General features: G+C 41.2%; 1 protein-coding gene across 9 annotated transcripts in view; it reads right to left on the bottom strand.

The window, feature by feature from the left end:
• Positions 1–3,771: 3,771 nt before the first annotated feature.
• The window catches only part of dcc (DCC netrin 1 receptor), a 482,450-nt gene continuing 458,602 nt past the window's right edge, over positions 3,772–27,619 (bottom strand). For 4 of the 9 annotated variants that reach the window (XM_088435577.1, XM_088435578.1, XM_088435580.1 and 1 more), the window contains one exon: positions 3,772–7,195. In XM_088435577.1, coding sequence (XP_088291703.1) covers positions 6,770–7,195 — 426 coding nt within the window. In that variant the 3' untranslated portion in view covers positions 3,772–6,769. Of the gene's footprint in view, positions 7,196–22,890; positions 23,357–27,619 lie in introns of those variants that run through there. The other 5 variants (XM_088435581.1, XM_088435583.1, XM_088435582.1 and 2 more) reach the window with 4 other exon arrangements.

The raw sequence follows: 27,619 nt of genomic DNA, 5'->3' as shown, positions 1-27,619 counted from the left end.
CTGTTTACCTGTGCTTGTCTGAAATGCGTATCTATTTGTCTGTATTTGGTACATGCAGCATCCACTTCAACCTGTGGGCCTGCAAGGGGACTCCTCCCACCTGTGGTCCCTTCTGGAGGTTTCTGAATTTCCACTAATTGGGGTTTTTGAGTTTTTCCTTCCCCTTCTGGGAGCTTTGACAGGGGATGCTGTTGTGTACCTTACACTGAAAAGATGTCTCTGTATGGCTCCCTTTTTCGAAAGAAGTCTCGACATGACCACTTTTCATCTGTGAAGCCCTTTGAGACTTCAGTGATTTAGGGCTATACAAATAAAATTTGATTGATTGATTGATTTCTGTCGACGTTGTACTTTTTGTCCACTTTTTTGTCGTGCGAGGAGAAAAGGGAGTGGAGCGAACTTGCTGTGCATTTTACGGTTGACCCGGAAAGAAGAGCACTGCTGAGAGCTTTCACTTTTCTGGGATGTAGCAGAACCAATATTTTCTCCTACAGCAATTTTTTTTTTCTAACTATTCTTTTTTTTTTTTAGACTGCGTGTCCATTGCTTTGTGGCAATACTCATTTGCCCCAAAAAATAAAAACAAAAGTTTCTACGTCACAATTAAGTGGGCGATATCGTGCTAAATACTGAGCCGTCAATGCTGCACTATCGTTAGCTTAGCACAGTAACTACGGTTCAACAGCAGTTAAAAAGAAAATATCGGCTCTGTCACATCCCAGAAAAGTGAAAGTTCTCAGCAATGCTCTTCTTTTCTGATCTACCGTAAAGTGCACAGCAAGCTTTTATTTTGTTTTAGTAGTACCTTTCGTTCTTAGTGAAATTTTACAGCAGTGCTTTTTATTACTCTCAAAGTGGCGGAGTATAGAGTGGTGTATCTAGGCTGGTGCCTTAATAATCTGCACTGTCCCATTTTAAGCAAATTAAATTAAAATGCGCGTTGTGAAAATCATCCATCCACCCATTATCTGTAGCCGCTTAGCCTCACTAGGGTCGCTGGTTAGCTGGTGCCTATCCAAAACATCGCAAGTAAGATGATCAACAAATCATCTCCGAAACCTCCATTTCGAACAAATTGTATGGGTCTAAAGGAACATATGAGTTTGAGCTTAAAGTAGTTCATTAGACATTGCTACATTTTGTGTATGTGTAGGGTGAAACTGTAAATTGCTGGGCGTGTGACTGGTGGGGCAGGACAGGGCAGGATGTGTGATGCAAGGGGGTGCAAGAATGGAATGTTACAGAACAAAAGGTGCTGGTCGCAAGGAAGATGCAGACGCGAGATAACACCGAGGCAGCTGGCGGAAAACTACAACCAGGAGGGGCAAGCAAGCGACTCCGCAGGGGAAGGAAGACCAATGAGAGCAAGCTAAATTTAACTGCAGTATACACATAGCCAATAGAATAATGCCAGGATACCTTTATTGCTGTGCCATTTGCATATTGTGTAGTATAAGTCATGGCTGGGCAACTCGGATGAGGAGTACGTCTGCTGGTGGCAACAGAGGCGTACAGGGCTGTATTGAGAGGGACCCGAGAACCAGGTGCTTGTATTAGATCTGTGTGTTAGGAATAAATCCACTCGTGTGTGAAAATGCCGGCTTCCTGATACCTTTCTATTGCAGAACGAGCGCGCAAATTGTTGGATGAGTGGCAGTTGGGTAAGGTCACAAATTGGAGTCAGATTACTAACTTGAGTTTATGTTGATTTAGAAATAAAATTCCAACAGGTCCGAAGATGCCGAACCGAGGAGGAAGAAGAGGCCATCCATGAGTTAAATGGGAGGAGCTATTTGGCGTGTTGGATAGTAATGATGACTTTTAGGGCTTCTCGACAAATTAAATTTCAGCTGTGTCAAAAAAACAAAGCATTGAAACTTCAAATGACTTCTTTGTTGCAACAGTTTCACCATTTGCGTTTAGATCTACGCATACATTGCCTCGCACTTGTCTCGTTTCCACACCATTACCGTAATAGTGTGTTATTCGATATACGATGAAGAAATGCCTCAAAAAGTACCGCAATTTCATCACTTTAATAACACACACCATATGTTTTGACAGCCACGATATGTGTAACCACTAAAGTCAGGGAAAGACCTATACTTGCGTTTTTGTAAAATTTACCCAAATTGAAGTAAAAAAACAAAGGGGGGGTCGACTATGAAACAATGTCGAGTTGTACTCAGAGAAAAACACGATGTCCTTTTACATCATCCACATCAGTGGTTCTCAAATGGGGGTATGGGTACCCCTGGGGGTACTTGAAGGAACTACAGGGGGTTCTTAAGATTTCAAACAAAACAAATAAACATGCAAACAAAAACTTTAAAAATTATTAAAGAATTAATTCATTGTTTCAGGAAGATATAGCTACGTTTGTAATACGAATTCAGTAGCTTATTCGAATTAAGTATTTTGAAAACCTAGATCCTTCTCCATACTAGAATTGTTTTACGCATCATGTCAAATGGCATCTCTTGTTGATTATATTTTGTGGACAACCATGTATTAATAATTAAGTTATTTCTTTTTTATAACAGACCCAAAAGAGGATGCTTTATGTTGATTTTTTTTTTTTTTGGGGGGGGGGGGGGGGGGGGGCATTACATATGAAGTTTGAATGGTTCAAAATAGGGTTGTCCCAAGACCGATACTGGTATTGGTACTTGCTGCGATACTAGCGTATTTTATGTACTCGTACTGGCCACCGCACCTGATACTACTACGTCATCAACAGACTGCCGTGCTATGTGCGACATGCACTGGATTCAGAGTGGAAGTTTTGAGGGGGGTAAAATGGGCAGCCAAACAGGTGGGCATGGTGTGTCTGTTTGTCTAACGCCGCGTCAGACGGAGCGCAACAATGCGCGTCGTTTACGCTTGACGCGAGTCGTTACCCGCTAAATTCTCGTTAGCTTAGCACAGTAACTATGGTTCAACAGCCCAGCTGTTAAAAAAGGAAGCAAACACTGCACAAATAGCAGTTGTCCCGTGTTCTCCCTTCAGCCATTCTACAAGCCAGGTCAGTGCTCTTGCTTGGCTCCGTATTGAAAGCTCAGCTGGCCGTTTCGGGTAGCTCCGGGTGACCGCAAAGCAGCCGCCATGATTCATTCCTGTCCCGTGTGTCCTGTTGAACGTTCCCAAAGCCGATAGGCTGTCGCTACGCCAAACGCGACAAAAGTAAAGTTTTTGAGATGTATGTTTGTGCACAATATTTGCCTCAGGGATAGTGGAGTAGAAGTAGTAGAAGTAGAAGTATTGGCATTTGGAAATATGTTGAAGTTGTGAAAGTAAATTGTCGAACCAGTGCCATGTTTCTTCAGGAAACATTATTAAAATAAAAATATATATATATTTTTAAAAAAAATTGCAGTTTTAAAACCTTGTTATTGTATTATTCAGTACTTGTATCGGTACTCGGTATCAGAAAGTACTTAAATGCCAGTATTCGTACTCATACTCGGTAGGCAAAATATTAGTATTGGGACATCCCTAGTTCTAAAGTTTTAAGTTGGTTGTTTTAAAGGTTCTAAATCATACTGATGGCATGCTTTAAGTCTTTTTTTTAACAAAACAAAATGCTTTGAGCTGGTAAAGGGGTACTTGTTTGAAACATATTTCAAGGGGGTACATCACTGACAAAAAGTTGAGAACCACTGATCTACATAATTCTTTTACTATTTTACCATCTTGCACTTAATTTCTACAGTTGTTAATGTTTCCAATCCAGAATATAACAGTGATTAAAACAAACTACTGACCAATCATAGTTGAGCAAACCTGCCATTTTTGGGGTATGCTGAAAAGTGATGATTTTGGACATACAAATTCCATCCCACACCAGCAATATTTACAGTGTGTGTTACAGTACAGTACTTTTGTTCTTTATTCAAAACTCAACAATAAATGTCAGTGTTCAGGAATTTAATAGCAGTTCACTGCAGAACATATATTTGATGTCATGAGTCGTTTACAGTCCAGCTTATTCCTGACAAAAATAATTATTATTTTGCTCAATTTTTGCTGCTGCGGCTTATATACTGGTGTGGCCTACAGTCCAGAAAATATGGTACAATGGACTCTCGGGTTACGGCGTCCCTGGCTTACGTTTTTTTCACATTACGACGTGGAATACTGAGTTTTTTGTTCCCTCTTTAAGGCATTTATCCCGGTTTACGATTCACATCAACAACTGTCATGACCTGTGGGTTGGTTGTGTTTATGTACTTTTGCTTCCATCTTGAGGCGTTTTTAGGTAATTGCTCTTATTTTCTGTTGACGTCAAACAGCCTCTGCTGCAATGCCTCATTACAATGCTGGTCTGCTATTGGTCGGTGTCTCGACTCCCTAAGATACTGGTCTACGTGATGGGGTCAGCGTGATGTGAAGAAATACGAAATACGAAGAAAGCTAAGATTGTGGTTTCCTTCCACAATCGAAAGACATGCATGGTAGTTTTATTGAGTTCTCTTTAGTTTGTGATCTGTGTACCCTGCAACTGGCTGGCAAATACCCAAAGACAGCTTGGATAGGGTCCAGTACGCCTTCGCCACTCATGAGGATAAGTAAATATAATAGATGGGTGGATAGATGGATAGATATTATATGCAATCAAATATGACAGAACTATTGGAAGTACATGTCATTTTGGCTCATGATAGTCACACTGAATCCAGCTTTGAATAAAACTATGTCATCTGAATGTTTCAGGCTTCCAAAACCTAATGAAGTCCATTTGCAAACTCATCAAAATTACATGTAAAAGACATGCTAGAGAAGTGAGGAGAAAAGCCAGACAGAGAACTTATGCAGCAGATAACTGATGAGGTGGTGGAAGCTTATATAATTTGCCTGTCAGAATTAATTAGTAAAAATGGTGACACACATCCACTCCATGGCATTAATTCCAGAATCTCATTTCAGATCTGATTAATTACTTTCTCATGCTTGACGAAGGAAATCAGCAGCAAAATTGAGCGGATTAGCACACATATACACACATGCACATGTGCACGCATGCACACACACACACACACACACACACACACACACACACACACACACACACGAGATGTGAACTAAATCATTAATTCAGTTTGGCATGATGTCTGCCTAGCTGGGAGGCGCTCGGGCATCCGCTTGAACAAGTAGAAGTCTTATATTTGTGTTAGACAGCTGCAATAGCCAATCGACCCATAAAAACGCCTTCAAGAACTCTCACATGGAACGTGTCGTAACTTGGATGCTCACTGCAGGAAGGCGGTGCTAAATTGGTCCACCATAATTAACGTGGAAGTGGTTAAATAAAGTTGTGAAATTTGTGCAATTCAAAGTAGAGATTTACTTTTGTCTTACTTGAAAACCCATTGAATGTCTGTCAAGAACAATCAAGACAACATCAAGTCACTGACAAACTAGGAAATCAATTACACAGTTTGACATATTTAAGTAATAAAAGTCCTCTGGATGCTGAAGTATATACTAATAGGTTTAAATTTTGCTGGACAAAATTTGTGGGAAAAAAAACCCAGCATTGTGAGCAGTGATTGAAGTTTTGGTTGGGAAGTGCTCATGCATGCCTACACTGCACATTTAAAACACGATTACCACTGACATTGTTATAATGTTAACAATGTCCTTAATGTGCATGTTTTTAAATCATCAAAATTAAAAACTCCAAAATGCTATCCTGTTTTGTTTAGCTTACATAAATAATTGAAACCACATAAACAATTGAAACCATTAAAAAAATGAATGAAACCATTGAAAAATAGACGACAAATATTTTCTGAAAATAATTTTCGTTTTAGTGACCAAATATTCTGACTGGTTGAATTAAAAAGGACAAAATGCATTACAAATGTTTTAGAAATCCCTGTGGCAAGAGCCTTCACAATCAGAAGAATAAGTTGTTCTGATATATTTGAGGTCCAACAAACAAGCATGGCAGGTGAATTGGACACTCTGAAATTGTCCTTATGTGTGAGTGGGTGAGTTCATCTGTGTGTGCCCATTTTTGGCTGGCAACCAGTTTTGGGTGTGCCCCGCCTACTGCCCATAGACAGTTGGGATGGGCACCAGAAGGCCTGCGTCCCTAATGAGGATAAGTGGCTGTAGGAAAGGGATGGGCATATTTGAGCAGACAAAAAAATAAAATTATAAAAGAAAGACGTCCAAAGGAAAATGAGAATCATTGTAAGACTTCAGTAGTCATTGGTTTGTGGTGATGGACAAGGGTCTCCACATCCTCTTCTCACTTTGTCCACTGAAAGTCAGTAAATGGAGTAAAGTGAAGTTTATAATTAAGTTTTGTGTAAAGCATTCTCCATGGTGACATGTTATTTGTATGTACAGTGAGAGGTCTCCCTCTCTTCCTTTTGCTTCACACAGTAATCTGCATTTCACACATCAGTCAAATAGAATCTGAAAGACCTCATACAATCCATTATCATGGTGTTTGGGCAATAACCAACCATGAAAATGGATTATGCAAACTGCATGCTTGCCACTGTGACCTAGTGGCATTGCAGCTGCCATCCTAGGATAAGATAAAGTTTCAAATAGCTCGTGTGTCAAAATCTATGGTCATGAAGACAGCCATGGTGTAGGGAAATATAATGCGGTGTCAAACTCAAATTCACAAAGGGAAAAAATTAAAATCTGAGATGGAGCCATTGGACAAACTGAAACATATTTTGAAATCTTTATTTTTTTTAAACATAAAGGAACATAAGAGTTTGAGCTTAAAGTAGTTCATTAGATGTTGCTACATCCTGTGTATGAGAGTGTGAAACTGTAAAGTGCTGGGCGTGTGATTGGTGGAGCAAGACAGAATGTGTGTTGCAAGGGGGTGCAAGAGTGCAAAGTTGCAGAACAAGCGGTGGTGGTCGCAAGGAAGATGCAGAGACGAGATAACCCCGAGGCAGCTGATGGAAAATAACTGAGGAAAACTACAACCAGGAGGAGCAAGCAAGCGATTCTGCAGGGGAAGAAAGACCAATGAGAGCAAGCTAAAGTTAAATGCAGCATACACATAGCCAATAGAATAATGCCAGGATACCTTTGTTGCTGTGCCATTTGCATATTGTGTAGTATAACTCATTGCTGGGCAACTCGGATGCGACGTACGTCTGCTGGTGGCAACAGAGGCGTACAGAGCTGTATTCAGAGGGACCCGAGACCCAGGTGCTGTCTGTTAGGAATAAATCCACTCGTGTGTGAAAATGCCGGCTTCCTGATACCTTTCTATTGCAGAACAAGCGCGCAAATTGTTGGATGAGTGGCAGTTGGGTAAGGTCACAAATTGGAGTCAGATTACTAACTTGAGTTTATGTTGATTTAGAAATAAAATTCCAACAAACACAACTGTTTAATAAAATTTTATATGAAAATAACATATACAGTAATATCTCTAAATATGTAGCCATTAAGCTCATATTTCTATAAATGGATTTTACCAAGTCATTAACTAAATGCTTGCATGTATCAATGTGTTTTTAGTCGGGATTTAAAGATTTCTACTGAGGGGGCTGCGCTAACTTCCATAGGTAGGGCATTCCAGAGTACTGGTGCGCGAATGGGGGAAAAAGCCCTTGATTCCGCAGACTTCTTTTTATCCTGCAGGGTCGATGAATGTAGATACTCATCAGTGAGATAACTCCTGTGTGGTGTTTTGATTAATCTTCGATAGAGAAAAGAGTATTTCACAGAGGTAGGTGCTTCTAAACTGTTAAAGTCTAGGGGAAAGGGGATATAACGTGTGTGCTCTCCCCATTCTCACCACCAGAAAAGGCCCGGGAAACTAAAGAATATTGAACAAAAACAGCAATTTTTATTGTCTTCAGAGGGAGAGCAAACAAACAAAAGATCTTCTAAATCCCTAACCAGCTAGCAAAACAAAAAGGAAAAGCTCAACTACCTACCTAACGCAAAAACAGGAGAAAAAGGGTTAAACCTCGTACTACTGCCCTATATATTTACAGATTATTTACACTTGAACAAACACAGCGAACAACAACTAATCCACACTATTCATAACTGTCCCTAAAATGTGGTGTTTTCTGGCGGTGGGATGACCCGAGAGAGACAGAGCTCTGTCTGCGGGCTGTTTAGATAGGGCAGCAATCAGGAGAGCCAGCCAATGGAAGGACACCACCTGCACACAATTAATTGACTCACCCCAACAAAAAGGCACACATACGCACACACAGACCAAGGAGAGAACACAGCAAGACACATACAATAACAACATATGACCCGCAGGTCATAACGCAAACGTACAGCGCATTTGAGCAGCCTGTGCACGGAGTCGGGGCATTGTGTCTGGAGGGAACTATGGGAGCACCGACAGCCATACTTTGACATGAGCGTGTCATCAACTAGAGTGCAATGAGCTCCGTTTGAAGGTTGATTAGATCACTTGCCATGTCAACTGCAAACGGATTGCATTGGATTGTCAGAATCTACAGTATATGTCTGGGCTTCAAAATCGGCAAATTGTCGGGAAAACTCTGTACTAAGTGCACTTAGTTTTTCAGCAAAGTCTGCACTGGGCAACACAGTGGAGAATATCTGATCTTTAATAATTGTCAAAAACAGCGGACAAACGTTAATTTTAAAGTATGCATCCATGTTGAAAATTATGTGTCTAGAACACAGGGATGCAGGCAAATGAGAGCCTATGTATTTTAATTTTTCCATGGTTACATATGTGAAGATAAATATGGAATCTTACCTTTGGCACATTAGAAATGTAATTTCTTTTGAAATCTGAGTTGTTGTTTTTTTTCAGTGGCTCTGATTTCTAACCAGGGAGTGAAACAGATTGTTTATTGAAACCCGCCCTCTCATCGTGTGGGTGCCTCCCTCTTCATGACTTCTTTCTAAAGCTGAGCACCATAATGAAACAACAACAAAAAAGGTAACGTTGTAGCAATCAGTAATAGGACTCAGAGGCGGAGTGAATGAAGAAGCCAAAAACAGGCATTTTACTGACATTGACATGAACTGGAGTTGCTAACAAAGCAAAAGACGTGTCAAGGGAGGGCACACAATAACACTTGTTCCTCCTATTAAATCAGTCCAATTAGGAAACCAGTAGTCACAACAACAGATCCGCTCTCGGGTGAATTATTTACTGCAAACAATGATTGTCAGCCGTGTTCTACTAAACACACCATTTTTGCACTTGGACATTTTCTACACAAATATTTGTAACTAATATATGAAACTTTGCGATATACTCATCCAAATTGGTGCAACTTTGCCAGTGTGTGGAGTAATACAAAAGTATTGTAATTACTGTAATGCATTACTTTTTGCTGTAACACAGTAGTGTATATGTTATGTACAAAAAATTGTCATAGCGTACTCGTTACAAATGCAAGTAACGCTATGTACTACAATGCATTTTTTGTCTGAAAGTGGGTTTTTTTCTCCCCCAAATTTGCCAAAAACACAGCAAGATCGGAGGAGAAAAGGTCTGGAGCAAAATGTTTAATTGCTGTTGTTAGTATCGACAGAGATGAATGCGGCAGCAGTAGACAATAGGTCAATGGACAATATGTACACAAGATAGACATACACCAATTACTTTTAGTTTGTCAGAGATTAAGAAAAGAAGAGTATAATTTCAGTTTGTCAGTGATAAAGAAAAGAGGATTGGTATTCTCTTGCTAAGAGATGCCACTTCCACCTCAAGAGGTTAGCAGATTCGTGGCGGAGTATGTCGTACATGGAAGATAAGCTGCCGCTTCTCACAGTGGATTCACCAGCATTTCGAAACCGAGTCAGCAAGATCCCTGTCACAACTAGCAATAATGACAAGGTAACATTAATTTTTGCTGTACAACTTTTCAATAATTGTCTATCAATAGTTCTGGTCAAGATGATGCATACAAAGCTCATGTTTAACAGTACGTTGAACACAATAACAATGATGTAGGCCAGCTGCCAACATTAGCCCCACTGAAAGTATTTATTTTTTAAACTACTGTCCCTAACCTAGCCAACTGAATTTGAATTTGAATATTAACATTGAAATTGTGAAATGCACTAAGTGGATTTGCCTACAGCATAAACAATGCATCACAATGCTGTGAAGCTGTGAAGTGATAAAGGGATTAAAAAAAAATAGTTTGTGTCTTGTCTTTAAAGATTTACAATACATTGCAGATTTTAGGCTTAAATCGACCTTTCACTGGATGTGTAATGAGTGTAATGAGTTACATTTAGAATGGCAAATCCATATTTCGAGTTATGGTGCTGAGAGTAATATAAAAGTAATGCAGTGGTAGTGTAATGCATTACATTTCAAATAGAGTAATATTGTAATGTAACCAATTACTCTGTAATGCATTATTTATTGCTGTCATTTCAAAGTAATTGCTGTCATTACATGTCAGAGAAATCTCAGAAAAGAAGACTAGGACAAGCCTAGCTGCTTAAACAGCAAAAAGAGTAACTCAGACCAGCCAAGATTGACTTTTCTATGCCGGCATAGGGAAAAAAAGCTTGGGCAAATGTAACTCGTGGGTCTTCCAACGCCAGTTTTCCACTTGCCCAGCCGTTCCCCCTGGCTTTTATTGAATAGAAGCATAGCAGATTACAAGACACAACAAAAGAGCCAGCCGGGCGCCACCGGCAGCTGGGCCAAGGTCCCGGCTCACACTTTCGTGCGTCAACAGTTCTATCTAAGGACAGGGTCAAGATGAACTAGGATTGCATAAATGGGTAACAATGAACTAAGAACATAATGATAACAACCTAATATATGATTCCCTTCACATTACAGTTTTGTCAGAAGTAAAGACGCGAGAAAACGTATGCGTGTATTTACCATATTTTCCCGCACTATACGGCGCACCGGATTATAAGGCGCACCATCAATGAACGGCCGAGTTTAGAATGGGTGACCCCGGATGGGTCATCTTGCCATATTATTATCCCAGACGTTAGAAAGTTTCGTCAGGCTGTTGGAGATGTAGTCTCGCCACATGGGTGACCCCGGACGTCAGAATGTTTCAGCGAGGAATCACCGCAGACGTCCCACATCGTGACATTCCTCCACCAGCCTACTATACGTCAGGTAATGCAGCAAGCTGGTACCACGTCAGCCAGCCAACACCCCGACGAGGGTCCTCTCACCCGTCGCCCAGTCCCTTGGCGCACCAGGGATCGAGCCAGCCAGCAACAGGCTGGTACGGGCGCTGGTGAGAACGGCTGTGCAGTCCAATTTCGGAGTCCCTGGCCGTCGACCGGGATCTTCCAGCCGGGCGGCCTCATCTACTACCGATGTCCGTTCGGCCTCAGCAGTAGGCCTCCAGCCACCATCATTCAGCCGCCCCTCCGATTCACCATGCCCGCAGGTATGGTCCGAGTATACATCGGAGCGGGTCAGCTGGTGTTGGTGCCGCAGCAGGTTCATGCCCAGGCACAGACTGGGACGCAGCCGTGATCGGCCGTCCCTCGGAAGCCACTGTGCCTGCCAGCATGCGGGTCAGCACTGCCACTCCGGCTCCTGCGGAACTTCAGAACATCCCTTTGCCAACGCTACCTCATGGTTTTCACGCTGAGCGTCTCACCCTTACTCCCGTCGCACCTGGGGCCCTGGTGTCACATACACCGCCCAGGACCGGACTGAGTCTCAGGGTGCCAGACTGGTGAATACCCTGTGGGGTTTTCCGTTATGCCTTTCTGGGTGTTCGGGGGGGAGCTGTGTGGCGGACACTAGGACCATGTCTCTCACCCAGTAGGCATGTCGTTATGATCCTTTGATGCTTTGAACCTGTTGGCTTTGTCTTTGCTGTTTTGGACTTTGTTGTATCAGTTTTGTGATGGCATGCGAAGAGTAAAGATCTCCACTAGCACAGCAACGTGTGGTTTCTTCGCCTCGCCACAACGCCATATATAAGGCGCACCGGATTATAAGGCGCACATTGGTTTTAACTCTTAGTACTGGCTGGGGTTGCATTATGCATCCACTAGATAGAGTTGCACTAGGTGGTATTTTTGACCAGCTATTTCGTTATGGAGCATAAAGAAGTTATGAATAAACGAAAGTCAGGGAAATTTAAATGCCAAACATGCAACGGTATGAGTTTGGAGCCAAACGCGGGTGAAGGCAGGTGCCACTGTCTTTTTAATTTTTTCTTTTGCGTGCATTATATATTTTTGACCCGCTGTTACGATATGGAGCACAAAGAAGTGAGAAATAAACGGAATTCAGGGAAATGTAAACGCCAAACATGCAACGGTGTGAGTGAAGAGCCAAGCGCAGGTGAGGGCGTGGCGCCGCCATCTTTTTAGTTTTTTAGTAGCGGGATGAAAACATTTAATGCATGCCGAGGAAAAAACTAAAAAGATGGCGGCGCCAGGCCTACACCTGCGCTTGGCTCTTCACTCACAGCGTTGCATGTTTGTCGTTTGAATTTCCCTGACTTTCGTTTATTCGTAACTTCTTTGTGCTCCATATTGAAATAGCTGGTGAAAAATATATAATGCATTCCGAGGGGAAAATCAAAAGGATTGCGGCGCCGGCGTTGACGAGTGCATGCCTTGATCTGTATCTATTCTGTGCTCTGCAGCTCCTGTTCAGTAGTTAAATAGCAATTACCAATAACGGATTCTCTGTTTTATTTGATTTTATTAATAACAAATATTACTTAGTATAATATCCCTACAACGCTTATATTTTATGAATATGGTTTATATTCTATTAATAAAGTTTGATGACTTGGCTGATTGTTTTCAATACATTCCCTTTTGTAAAGCACCATCTAATGGCCGCATAACACAACGCTATCTAGTGGATGCATAATGCAACCCCAGTCAGTACTATGGTTTCAACTCTATGTGCGCCTTATATATGGCGTTTTTTAGAAACTCGGCTGGTCATTGATGGTGCACCTTTTAATCCGGTGCGACTTATATTGTGGAAAATACGGTAGTTTCATAATCGTAGATCAGATGGACCCATCTGATAGTGACAGTGCGGGCCATAGCCCTCCCACAATGTCGCGAGCGTCGGCTCGTGCGGGTCGTAGCCTACCGGCTAGTACGGCTAGCATTAGCCCTAAGAAGCCAGACGCATAATTGCTTTAGCCCCCTTGCTAGGCACAATCCATCTCAGTCTACTGGCTCCAACGATACGAGAATGAGGCAGTCTGAGATTACAAAGAAGAACATAGCTAGGACTTGTAATCTCGCTAGAAAGATGAGTCGGCATCAAGTTGTTGTCTCTGGCCCTCTGCCTTCGAGAGGCAATGATGAGAGGTTTAGCAGATTATTCTCGCTTAACCAGTGGATGGCTAGTTTCTGTAGAGAGCTGGGTTTCCAGTTTGTAGATAGTTGGCCCTTTTTTTGGGTGGGCCCGACCTGCTAAAGATGGATGGCCTTCACCCTAATTGAGAAGGTGCCATCACTCTTTCTAGAAACAAGAGATTACTGTTCGAGCCTTCCATGACTTTTCACATTAGAGCATGTCGGGTTCCAGGCGAGTAGCGAGCCTGCTAGAACAGGTGTGGAGTCGTTAAGGCTGGAGTTATCTGGCACTAGGCTGGACTGCTGTAACACATATAGCATACTTTGTCTAGGTCACTGCAATCCACACGCTGTTTCAATACCTAATGCTGAATCCCCCAGTGATAAAATTTCTGCTGAGGTGGTGTTAATTAAGGAAAGAAGCCGTGCCTCCTTAACTGGTCGGATTAGTGACATGGTAGCTAGGCGAAATATTAATATTAATACGTGCGCTGTAGCCGTCAACAAACAAATTCCTGCATTACTAACATTGCGACGAGGTTTTAATTACTCAAAGTACAAACCAAGCCCCAGCCATCAAAATCTTGTTAGTATTAGTACTACCAACATGAAGACTCAGAATAGTTCAGGATAAATTTCCCAGTATAAATTCGGCTTCATAAATATTAGGTCACTCCCCTCAAAAGCCCTTCTTCTAAATCAAGGGTCAACTCAATTTACCTGGGGACTACTGGAGGCAAAGTCTGGGTGAGGCTGGGCCGCATCAGGATTTCCACAAGAAAAGCGCTGATAAATCATTCTAATGTTCACAAATATCTTTATTTTTAACACAAAATAATGAATTAAATAAATGAATTAGAAAACAAATGTCTGATTTAACGGTTCTTTAACTTTTAACTTTATGAACATGAATGAAACATTGAACTTGAACTATTCTGAAAATGGCTTCTCTTGCCTACTTCTTGCTGCTAGAGACCTGGCAGCGCTTCTTCTCACATACCCGAGCCACATTTGGCTTGAGGGAGGAAGCAGTGGAGACCCTCAGGAGGGCATGAAGATGCCCATCCGTAAGTCTGGACCTGTACTTGGACTTATTGAAGTTCAAGGTGGAGAAGAGGTTCTCACACAAGTATGTGTTCCCAAAAAGGCACATGGTCCGCTTGAACATTTTGGAAAGTTCAGGGAAGCTGGGGGTCAACTCTCTCAAAAATTGCCCAAGCTTGTCTGCTTCTCCACTCATCTCCCTGAACTTGGCTTTAAGTGCAGAGTTGCACTGCAGGTCAATGAGCTCCATTTGAAGCAGAGGAGGGGCATCTTGCACATCAAAGGAGAAGGGGTCCGAAAAAATTTGGAATGTGGCTCTGTGCGTCTTGAAATCTGCAAACCTGTGATCAAATTCCTCCTGTAGCTTCAAAATGGCTTCAACATACTTCTCACCACTGAATGGTCTGCCTTCATCCATGAGTGCCTTGCATGCTGGGAAATGGCAGAGGTTTGTTTGAGAGAGGTGGGCTTTCCACAACACAAGTTTTGTGCAGAATGCTCTCACTTGGTCATAGGCAGCACTGACAAGTTGCCCCTGGCCTTGTAGCTTCTTGTTCAGAACATTAAGCTCATGTGTGATATCAACAAGAAAAGCTAAGTCCATGAGCCATTTGGAATCACTTAGCACAGGAACAGCCACCCCACCCTTCTCCATGAAGTCTTTTACTTCTGCTCTCAACTCAAAAAATCTCTTCAATACGTTTCCCCTGCTGAGCCAACGTACCTCAGTGAAGTAGAGGACATCCCCATATTCTGACTCCATTTCCTCTAAAAAAGCACGGAACCTTCTGTGCTTTAAGCCCCTGGATCTGATTTGGTTGATGCATTTCACGACGACAGACATCACATTGTCAAACTTCAGGCATCTGCTGCAAAGGGCCTGCTGATTGATGATGCAGTGCAGAGCTATGGCCTCCTCCACACCCTCCTCTTCCAGTTTTTTTTGAACAAGTGCAACCAGTCCATTCTTCCTCCCTATCATTGATGGAGCTCCATCAGTTGTTATTCCAACAAAGCTCTTCCATGGCAAACCAGCATTCTCAATGGCATCACACAGGTGGTGAAATATTTCCTTAGCAGTGGTCTGGCCATGCATTGGAATTACTGTGAGCAACTCCTCCATCACTTCAAAATTGTCATCAACACCACGGACATATATTGCGAGCTGGGCAGTGTCTGTGATGTCTGTGGTCTCATCAAGAGCCACTGAATATACACTGAAACATTTTGCTTTATAGCACAGTTGATCATAAATGTCACTTGAAAGTTCAGAAATGCGCTCTGCCACGGTGTTGGCAGAAAGGCTGATGTTGTTAAACTGACCTTTCTTTTCTGGACAGACAATATGTGCAGCCTGTAATAGGCACTTTTTGACAAATTCACCTTCTGTGAATGGTTTTCCTGCTTTAGCAATCATCTCGCTAATGGCATTGCTGGCTTCGACTGCTGCATTATTTTCTTTGGTTGCTTTCTTAAATAAATCTTGTTGCCTCAGTAGACGTTTTTTAAGACTGTCAACCTGGTTGGCTCTCTCTTCTCCCTGGTATTTTTCGTACTCCTCAGCATGTCTAGTTGTATAATGACGTTTCAAATTGTATTCCTTGTGCACCGCAACTTTTTCAGTGCAAATAAGACACGTTGGGGTGCCCCTGTGCTCAACAAAGAAATATTGCACTCCCCACTTTTCCTGAAATTGTCTGTGCTCATCGCCAACCTTTCTCTTCACTGCAGGATTTGAAAGCGACATCTTTGGGGCTCTGTAATGTGTGATTCCACCGGGAGTCCGTCTCGGGTTAAACGGGGGTGTGGCTCATACGCACGTTCGCTTTCTGATCGTTATCAGAGAAAGGCGTGTATGTGGCAGGGAGATCTGGGTAGCATTGTAGTGAAATTTAAACCCACTTTTCCAAAATTAAAAAGTAAAATCGTATATAAATACGGCGTAGTTGAGTGAGGGGAAGAGCACTCGGCTGGTCACCCAACCCCTTATATATCTAAATCTGCCATAGAGTTCCGTTAACGCAGTGGGTAAATCCTTTACTTGCGGAGCGGAAGGACACTAAATCGACATTGAGGGCTCTCGGCCACCGTACCTAATGATACAAATGCGGAAGAAATTTCAACGTTATAATGGGCGGGGCGAACTAGGGTAATTACCTTATCGTGATTGGTCGTTAAGCTTCGCACACAACAAGAGTCATTCACAACCGTTTTGCGGGCCGCACTAATATTAATCTTTCATATCAAGACGGGGGCCGTAAATTATCGTCCCGGGGGCCGCAATTGGCCCCCGGGCCGCAAGTTTGAGACCCCTGTTCTAAATGATCTTATTACAGATCACACCCCCAAACTTTGTGGGCTCACACGTTGCCCGTCCTTGTAAAAAAGGGGGAGGTGTTGCCCAAATTTCAGAATCTGATCTTAAACTTAGCACGAGCACTAATCACACCTTCAAGACATTTGAGGCTATCGTTATGGAATTGAGCTCGTCACCACCATTCTATGTGGTAGTTTTTTACCATCCTCCCGGTCCATATTAGATGAATTCCCTGAACTTATGGCTGATTTAATAACCTATGCAGATAATATTTTACGTATGGGTGACTTCGATATTCATATGAACTCCCTATTGGAGCCACTTACTGAAGCATTTTAAGCAATAATCGATGCATTTGGTCTTGCACAAATAATAGAAGCAGCGACACACTGGAATGGTAATAGCTTAGATTTAGTGTTAACCTGTGGCCTAACTGCCTCAAATGTCACAATTTTGCCGTATACTAACGCTACGTCTGATCATTATCTTATAACATTTGAAGTCCTAGCTCAGTGTGGTCTCATTGACCACAACCAAGGCTTGAAGAGCCGTGATAATAACTCATCAACCACTGCTGCACTTTCTGAACTACTGCCTTTTGCAACAGCTTCCTTTACGTCTTTCATTGGTTCAGTCGATAAGCTCACAAATGATTTTAATACGGTTCTTTTGAATTCCCTAAACTCTATAGCGCCGTTGAAACTTAAAACTTGTCCGAAGCGGCACACTCCGTGGTTTACGGATGAAACGCGTATGTTTAAATTGTTTAGTAAGACAACATGAGCGGAAATGGCAAACAGTTAACTTGAGGTTTTCCGTCAGGCCTGGTGCGATAGCTTGCTGAAATATAAAGAGGCTCATAGGTTAGCAAAAACTAATTACTTTTCCAAAATTATTTCGTCTTCATAAAAACAACCCAAAATATTTATTTGATAAGGTAGCAAAGCTAACGCAACAGCAGCAGATTAATCATAGTTCCCTCCATTCAGCACACAAGTTCATGGGATTCTTTACTCAGCGGATTCAGCTAATAAGGGACGAAATAAAAAAGGCAGCGCCACTTACCCCCTAGGCTATGATTGCTGATGCTAGTTCCGACAATCAGGTTCATGAAAGTCTGGCTACCCTGTTCCAGTTTGATTTAGTATCCCTGGAGTGTCTTACACACCTGGATGATGCAGCAAAGCCGACGTCCTGCATGCTCAACCCGCTTCCAGGCAAACTTGTTAAAGACTTATTCCCGGTCTTAGGGTCATCTGTCTTGAATATTATCAATCTGTCACTCTCCTCTCGCATTGTACCTGAAGGTTTTTAGAGGGCCATCATTCAACCATTACTGAAGAAACCTTACCTAGATCCTGAAAATCTCTCTAACTATAGACCAGTGTCACATCTTCCGTTTATTTCCAAAATTCTTGAGAAAGTTGTAGCACAACAGCTTAGCGATTTCATGATAGATAACAACAGATTTGAACTCATTCAGGTTTTAGGGCCAACGACTCAACTGAGACAGCCCTTGTAAAATAGATGAATGATCTTCTCTTAGCCATGGATTCCAACATCTCATCATTATTATTATTGCTTGACCTTAGTGCCGCATTTGACACTATTGATCATCACATTCTTATAGAACGTCTTAATTCATGTGTTGGTACCTCGGGATCAGCACTTTCTTGGTTCAGATCTTACATTCTGGGGAGGACGCATAGTGTATCTTATGGCAATCGGATCTTTCACGCTTTCTCTGTCTCGTGGTGTCCCGCAGGGGTCAGTACTTGGTCGATATACGTAAACATGCTGTTAGTTTTCATTGCTATGCTGATGATACCCAACTAAACATGCCTTTAGAAATAACAGATCTGTGCAAGTGCATTAAACTTGAGGCCTTCCTTGCCAAGATTAAACAATGGATGTCTTCTAATTTTCTGCTTCTTAACCCTAGTAAAACAGATGTTAATTATTGGCCCTGCTCATCATCAGCACTTAATTAAGAATACCACCAACCTGGATAACTGTACCTTTTCCCAAAGTAGTTTTGCAAAAAACCTTGGCGTGATATTTGACTCAACTCTCTCTTTTTGGACACATATTAATAACACGACAAGCACGGCGTTTTTTCATCTTCGCAATATAGCTAAAATTTGCCCTATTCTTTCTCTTAGCAATGCACAAACATTAATTCATGCATTTGTTACGTTGCGCCAAGACTATTGTAACGTTCTGTTTTCTGGGCTTTCCATTTCCTGTGTCAAAAGCCTGCAGTCTGTATAAAATGCAGCTGCGAGACTATGGACAAGGACGAGTAAGTTCGATCATATTACTCCGATTCTAGCTGACCTGCATTGGCTTCCAATACACATGAGATGTGATTTTAAGGTGTTAATTACTTATAAAATTTTACATGGTTTACCTCCTTCCTATCTCGTCAACTTAGCATCACCCTATGTTCCATCCCGACAATTTCGGTCACAAAATTCCGTTTGCTATCGACCCCACGGGCTAAAAAGAAGTCCGCGGGATCAAGGGCCTTTTCCATTCGCGCGCCAGTACTATGGAATGCCATACCTTTGGAAGTTTGTGCAGCCACCTCAGTAGAAATCTATAAGTCCCGAATAAAAACACATTTATACTCAAAAGCATCTAGTTAATTGGGCCTCTCTGCAGATTTCTTCCTTTTTTTTTTCTTTCCCTGTCCCGTTCTTACGGCTCGAAGAGGGGGCTAGCTAGATGGTGAAGGTTGACTTGACTGCCCTACGCTGATTGACCATCGTGAGTTAAGAGATCGACCGTCTGCGGTCCACTTTGTTGGACTGTGGTTAGATTCCTGCCCAATGGCTTTGCCTGCTGTCAAGTCATCATTGCACTAGCACAATATGTTTTATGTAATCTATATTGTTTACCTGTACTTGTCTGTAATGTGTATCTATTTGTCTGTATTTGGTACATGCAGCATCCACGTCAACCTGTGAGCCTGGAAGGGGGCTCCTCCCACCTATGGTCTCTTCTGGAGGTTTCTAATTTTCCCCTAATTGGTGTTTTTGAGTTTTTACTTCCCCTTCTGGGAGCTTTGACAGGTGATGGTGTTGTGTACCTCACACCGAAAAGATGTCTCTGTATGCCTTCTTTTTTCAACAGAAGTGTCGATATGACCTCGTTTCATCTGTGAAGCCCCTTGAGACTTCGGTGATTTCGGGCAATACAAATAAAACTTGATTGATTTGATTGATTGATATGATCCATATATAAACCGCACCGGATTAGGATTTTTATCCTCGTATAGAGTAAGATTGCTGTCAAAAAGACGTATGCGTGTTTCACCATTCGTATGAGTACGACTTTCGCAAGACCCGACTTCACGTCTTTGCATGAATCTCTCCTTTTGATGTGCTGGTCTAATCCTTTGCTTGCATGGTTCTGAGCCTTTGGGTTTGAGTTGAATATGAAAATTGAGATGACGGCACATCAAACTACTCAGCAAAGTCAGTCCATCTGCGAGTCATTCTCGCAGCGCATGCTTGGACCAGAAAAAAACGGCGTAATTCAACACAAACTGAAGGCCAAACAGATGCTTTCAGAATGGTTAATCATATTTAGTCTTAAGGATAACATATGCACATTTTTATTAATGTTCAAATGAAGCTTTCAAAAAACTTTTTAAATAAAACTTTCTTCACTACTTTATCGATAAAGTCACTTCTACCAGAGCACTTATTTAGTCTCCTGCTTCTGACCCTTCAGTGTTAGTCCCCTGTTATGCTGTGTTGGACATATTTGGGCCTGTGACCCTTGCCTTTGTGCAGGAGATTGTGGGTTGTTTGAAGCCCTCAGGTTCTCCTGATGATTCTATCCCACCACAACTTTTTAAGGAGGCTTTTCCCACCATTGGCCCATCTTGTCTTGCAGTTATTAATAGCAGTCTGTCTGCTGTGGTCCCTGTTAATTTTAAACATGCATTTGTGCAGCCTCTGTTAAAAAAAAGCCTGGGCTAGATCCTACTGTTTTGGCAAATTTCAGGCCTATCTCAAAATTACCTTTCTTCTCTAAAATAATAGAGAAATTTGCTTTATCACACCTTATGGACTTATTAAATGAACAAAAAACTCTTGAGATTTTCCAATCCGGGTTTAGTGACATCTTTTTAGCTACTGATTCTGGTCACTGTGTTGTTCTTGTACTTTTAGATTTGAATGCAGCATTTGATACAGATGACCATGAAACCCTGATTGCTTGATTGGAGCAGTGGGTGGGAATCAGTGACACAGTACTGGACTGGTTCAGGTCCTACCTGTCACATCGGACTTTCTGTGTTAGCCTGGGTGATTCTGTGTCCTCCACTGCTCCTCTCTCAGGTGGGGTCCCACAGAGCTCTGTGCTTGGCCCTCTTTTATTTTCGAGCAATCCCCCCCACCCCCTTGCTTCGTATAATAGAAATATAATTATCTATAAAAATTGTATTCCTAAATTATAACTAAAACTGTATAATTTTTAACCTGAACCAAACAACAAGCAATACAAGTAAACTTTCAACAACTGTTAACTACATTTTATGGTGTTTATACAGGTTACAGGTTAATCCAAAACAGAAAAATATCATCATGGTCTCAAAATGCCTGGAAAAAAATGCCAATCCTTATTTTATATCAGTTAAATCACATGGCAAAACAAATTCTATTCCCTGGGGTCAATCGCTCACCTCCTGGCATTGCCTCACTTCCCCCAGGGGGCCCCCACTATTTGAGCATAAACATTTGGTACTGGTAATAAATTATGAACTCGAAATAAATCATTGTATAGGCATATCGTTTGGTAAAGGGCTATATTGAATCTGATTCTATCATTAAATACAAGAAATGTATCATTTTGTCCCCTACCCCACAAAAAGGTGCTTACTTGGGATGTTTAGAAAGAAAAAAAAAGGGTTGATGTAATTCCTGATACAACCCACCAATTTATTTATTTATTTTTTAATCGCAACTTGGAACTGGCAGGTGCAGGCATTCTTTACAAGGCCACAGGAAACCAAAATGTAAATCAGTCCAAATGCAGATGTCAGGATTTTATAATGAGATGCATTGTTCCTCAAGGGAAATGTAGTCCCCCTTCAGTGAAACCCTGCAGTATTGTAATTGTTAGTGGCAGCTCATCAATAGAGAACGTTAGGGTAGCACCTTCCCACCCTGAATCCCCTCGAACAAGACAACATTTAATATTGACAATGAATAATTATAGAGAGAATACTCCAAAATATAAACCAGTCTTTAATGGGAACTTGTCGTATTCAAGCAGGCCACCACATCTAACGTGAAGAATCCCCACCCCGCTCTTATCACCTAACTCTGCTCTTTGACTGGCTTAAGAAAGGCCAACTATTTTTTGCCATGAATGTAATTTGTGGCTTAATCAGTGAAGTGTGATGTTTTCCCTGGAGTGAGTTTGACCCATAGCTAAACTAACTTTCTTTTAAATTTTGGCCTTTAAAAAAAAAGGGAATACCTTAATTTAAATGTAATGTACTGTACATATACTCTATAGTTAACAGCACTGAACAGCAACCGCAGCTGCAATCAAGTGCTATAAATAAACACAAAGAAAAATCAATAGATAAAATAATATTCACTCAATAAATACCTAATTAAGATGTTATGTTTTAAAACAAAATGTCATTCAAAATGTTTATAGTTAAAGGGAGTGGTAAAAGAATTACCTACAATGTTTTATCTATTGGATTCACCTCACCTATTTTCACACATGAAGAGTAATTAGCCCCTCATGGCATGCCTTGTAGCTTAGCAACTGTGGCGTACAGACCACTGACTATGACTGGGTCAGCGTCTTCCCTGAAGCTGCTTCCCATTGGGAATACGTGTCCAGACTATATCAAGAATCTTTAGAGACACCAAATGGAGGTCACCAATGCTGATACTACCTCACTACAGTTACAGTAAGTAAACACATCTTTCATAATTCCTGCATATTCTAATAAGACATATATTCCGTTACTTGTCCATGAAGCCAATCTTTAGTTCTAGAACATGTAAAAATACTCTTCTAGTTATATTTTAACTCTGCAAGGTGCACATCATTAAATAATTGACAGAAAATTCTGATTCTTTGACACTGAAGGCTTTATTGGTCATTCAGAACAAACAAATAAAATTTGAAATATCAATGACCCTATATGTTTTAATTTGTATCATAGGGCAAAGTTGCCTGCATCTTTATCAGGGTTCCCAGGTTGGGAAATGATGAGGCTCTTCTTTCTCACATTAGGGAGTACAACTGACATACTGAGAATGTGGCTTTCCTCTTCCGAGGAGGGGTCAGCGTTGCTTCTAGAGATGAAAATGGTCTGTTAACTTTTTGACCTTCCCTGCACTTGTGAGGGCAGCGCCAACAGAAGTCTGAAACCTTTGGAGCGGCAGGTGTTTCTGCCTGGGCTGCATTTTCATGCATGCATTTTCATAATGATGTTCTATTTGATATTACCTGATACTCCTTGCTTTTCATTCTGCCCCTTGCTGAATGCTTTATTGTTGTGGTCTTTGGTTTTGTTGTTTCCACTTCTGGGACTCCTGGAACTTCATCATCATTACTGCTATTTGGGTTTTCTTCTTCCTCATCATCACTGCTATCTGAGTTTCCCCAATCCCTCCAGTAGGAATCCATTCTTCGTCTTCTTTCTCCTCCTCCTCATCTTCCCCTAGGTGCTCCATATCACTTAAATTCCTACATCTAAGAACATACATGCACACACAAAACCGATTGCAACTGACTGGTCATATAAACACTAATTCAAAGCACCAACCAGCAATCACTCATATGGGAGTGCATTAGGGTGTAATGGAAACGTTTTGTATTTTTTTTTCTGGATGCACTAAAATCACACGCATCTCAAGTTGCAGGGGCAGTAGGTTAATTCTTTTGAGAGGTTCCTCCCACAACACCAAGACTAACCTAAAATAGTCTGTCCAAATAGTGATTCAACTGAATCTGGGGCCTATAAGTTCTTTCTCCATTTTTTTCTGTATGAGAACAGTCCAGAGTAAAACTCTGGCAATTGAAGTTTTGTTAGTTCCTTATCTCACATGTGGTTAGGGTAATTTTGCATGCCTAAGTTGGAGTAGTGAATGTTCTTTTGTGTTTTCAGATGACAATTGAGACAATTGATGTAGGATTTCAAACTTATTGCTGGAATGTGAATTGGAATGTGAATTGGAATGATCCTTTCTGGCTGATACTACGAGGCTCAACATGATCCAATCGGCACTCAACCTGGTACTCTGGATGGAGTCATTTTTACCTTTCAGGTTCATTATATTTTTGCACCTTAATAATCCAATAAAAACCGTATTAGACATTTATTTGACTATAGCTTTGCATTTAGTTCTTTTGATCCTAATTTGGAGAAGGTATCTTGTCATGCCCTCACCTCAAACCCAACCACTAGCCCAGTTCCCTTTTGTGGATCAACTGGTCGTGAGTCGCATGGGCCGCAACTAAAATAAATTGTTTCTGTTTCTTTATTTTGAAAACTTACCCTGATTCTCTTGGATTCTTTTTGGCCACTTGATTGCCAAAATTCACACACAAAATAAAAAAAAAATTAAGAAACAGACATCTTTATAAAATGTATTTGGGAAGGGAAAATGCCCAGTGAAGAGACAGGAAAAGAGCCTTTAAGTTTGTCATGTTCTGCATAGTTCCTGTTTCTGTTCTTTTCATGTTGTTCCGTGTTAGTTTTTTTTTTTTTGGTCCAGCTGTTCGTCAGCCAATCAAAGGGGCCTTTAATAATATGTCGCCCTTGTGTGTCCACCAATCCGCTCCCCCTGATTAGTTTCCTTCCCAGCTGTCGTGTGTCTGCCTAAATAGTGTGTGTGTTTTTGTTACAGACATTGTCTGAGCATAGTTTGATGTCCCCCACATTACAGTTTCGTCTGCGTCTACCTGTACCCACCTGCCCATTTGTTTTGTTCCCGTTTTTCACCTGCCTTCCTGTACTTTTGGAGCTTCTTTGCCCTGCCTTTCCCCCTGCCTGATTCCCTTAATAAATCGCCATTCCCGTCTCTGAGACTTCCTGCATTTGGGTTCTCCGATGTTTCTCCCCGCCGTGCCGCCCCGTGACACACTTTGATGAAAATTAAAGCTTTTTACAAGCTTCCAACTTGAATAAGGATTGATTGCGGTAAGTAATTTGAGCACTATTTTCCAGTCAAAATGACCCACAAACTGACAAGTAAAAGATCTGTGACAAACCGGGTCAATGTACAAGTTGATGATCACCTGCTGGAGGTCACAAATGATGATGGACTAAAAAATATGTTTAAGATTTCCGACATCCTGTAGAGTTGTGGGGTTTTAACCCTTTCACTCCAGTTGGCACAATGCGTCCCTGTGCTTTTGGAAAAAATGGCAGTGGGTAGTGATGAGATGAAATGACATCCCAGCGGTTCATTCCTCACCTACTTTCAGATTCTTGTGGCATTTGGCAACTTCTCCATACACAAGAATCAAATGCAGGGCTGCACTGTAGTTTGTGTTGTACAATTTCTCCTCAAGTAACCATCTAGTACTGCGGAAATATATTGATAATAATTTATAATACCTTCGATATGTGTGTGTTACTATAGTGGTATATGTGTATTACACTGATTACTATGTTTTGTAGGCATTGGGTAATCATTTTAACTTGTATGGCATTGTTTTTTTAAGTATTGTGGTCTATGGGATATACAGTATATATAGGGATGGGATATATAGGGATATATAGCCCCAGTGGTATATATATATATATATATATATATATATATATATATATATATATATATATATATATATATATATATATATATATATATATATATATATATATACAGTCAGCCCCCTGCTTACGAGCATCCTGATTTGCGAACATTCCGCCTTACGAGCGTGGATCAGGGAGAATTTTGTCCTCCGCTTACGAGCAAACCTCTCGTCTTGCGAGCATTCCGTCAAACCAGCCATTGAGTATGTAGAAATGTTCTCGCCTAACTGCGTCAATATATCCAGCAGTTGCGTCATCTACAATCATTAATAGATACTTATGGCGGTAACGTGAACGCTATTGGTCTTACAATCTCACACTGACTGTCTCACTCACGGTGTCTAAATATATTACCATTTAAGTGTAGTGTTTGTACAGCTAAAGGGAAAAACAGCTGACATGAAATTAAATGTGCCGATTGCAGGACAAAGAATTGTCATTGGTTTAAATGTGTGTTTTTTTTTTTAATTAATTGTCAATACATTCCAACCGTTTAAAAAAAAGTGCGAATAATTATCAGTCAGTCAAGGAGACGCCAATATGCTATTGGTCGATTAAGGTCACCCGGTCTCACTCACTGAGATGCTATTGGCCGGCGTCACACGTCAATCACAGAAATGCCGATATGCTATTGGCCGAACGCCTTTATCTAGCTTGGTGGGACAGGATGGAAGGAAGTAGACAAAATGAGTGAAAAACGGAATGTTTTGAAGACTTTGCAAACTTTATCTGTTAGACATAGCTTCTAAAATTACTAGCAGCGGTAAAGGAAGAAATAAGAGGATGATGTTTTAGTATCTCCGTGATTTGCACCATGACTGAAAGAGTTACTGTAACACTGTAAGACCAATAGCCTATATGCGTTGCCGTATTAACTCAAGAGGTTAGTCTCTGCACCCTATTACGGGTGATGATACAGCGCCATATAATGGTTGCTAGATAAGATTGCATGTCAGGTTAGTCGGCGATCTCCCGATATGCATTGGGACAGCGTCATTGTTGCAATTTTGTGAGTTATAACCAAAGGTGAACTGACGCTCGAACAAGCCATAAGTGTGCTGCCTAGTAAATGCAACACACACAACCACCTCTCCGCTTCCACCGTGCTCAATTAACGTCGGGAAAAACAGTTGACATGAAATTAAGTGTGCCGATTGCAGGACAAAAAATCGTCACAGATTTAAATGTTTTAATCAATAAGATGTCAATACATTCCAACCGTTTAAAAAAAAAGTGCAAATAATTATCAGTCAGTCAAGGAGACGCCAATATGCTATTGGTCGATTAAGGTCACCCGGTCTCACTCCGGATGCTATTGGCCGGTGTCACACGTCAATCACAGAAGTGCCGATATGCTATTGGCCGAACGCCTTTATCTAGCTTGATGGCACAGCTGGTTGGGATGGAAGGAAGTAGAGAAAACCCTGACTGAAAAAGTTACTTTGACACTGTAAGACCAATAGCATATCTGATTTACCGTATTGACTTAGAGCATTCATCTCTGCTCATCTCTGCTTATCTCAGCACAAGTCACGTCTTTCCAAAGGTAAAAGTCATTTATCCTTTGTATTTGTTATTTAATGCAACTGTACAGTAGATTATGTCACTTAATATTAATTTATGTATACAGCGTGATGATTTTACCTAAGGCTTCTGCGCGCGTTGCACGCACTCACGAATTAACATGGGTTTGGATTGCCCGCTATACGAGCAATTCGAGATACGAGCGTAGCCGCTGAACGGATTAAGTTCGTAACCCGGGGGCCCACTGTATATACATACTATATATATATATATACACATACAAACATACAGTATACCCCCCACCCCCAAAAAAAAAAATGGTGGTGAAAGGGTTAAGCAACACACTTGATGTGTCACTGTCTCCTTCACTCCTAGATATTCCTGGCTTGGTGGAGACTGGAGGGAAAGTGTCAAGTGTATTGTCGAGTGTTTACACTTCAGCAAAGATTACACTCATTGCGACATGCTTCACTTTTATGGGATAAAAATTCTGCAATGCTTTTGTATCAAAACTTTATTAAAACAAACAAACCAAAAAAAACTGACCTTGATATAACATTTCTATAAAAAAGGACCATGAATCTGCTCTGCAGTGCATTACAAACACTGCACTTGTATACAACATTGTGGATAGAAACAACTCTCGATTTTCTGAAACATATCACCATCTT

The sequence above is a fragment of the Hippichthys cyanospilos genome, chromosome 15 (assembly GCF_059441005.1).
Source record: "Hippichthys cyanospilos isolate Australia breed blue-spotted pipefish chromosome 15, RoL_Hcya_1.0, whole genome shotgun sequence".
NCBI classification, from domain to species: Eukaryota; Metazoa; Chordata; class Actinopteri; order Syngnathiformes; family Syngnathidae; genus Hippichthys; species Hippichthys cyanospilos.
The sequence above is the reverse complement of the archived record's forward strand: the minus strand, read 5'-3'. Positions and strand labels throughout refer to the sequence as shown.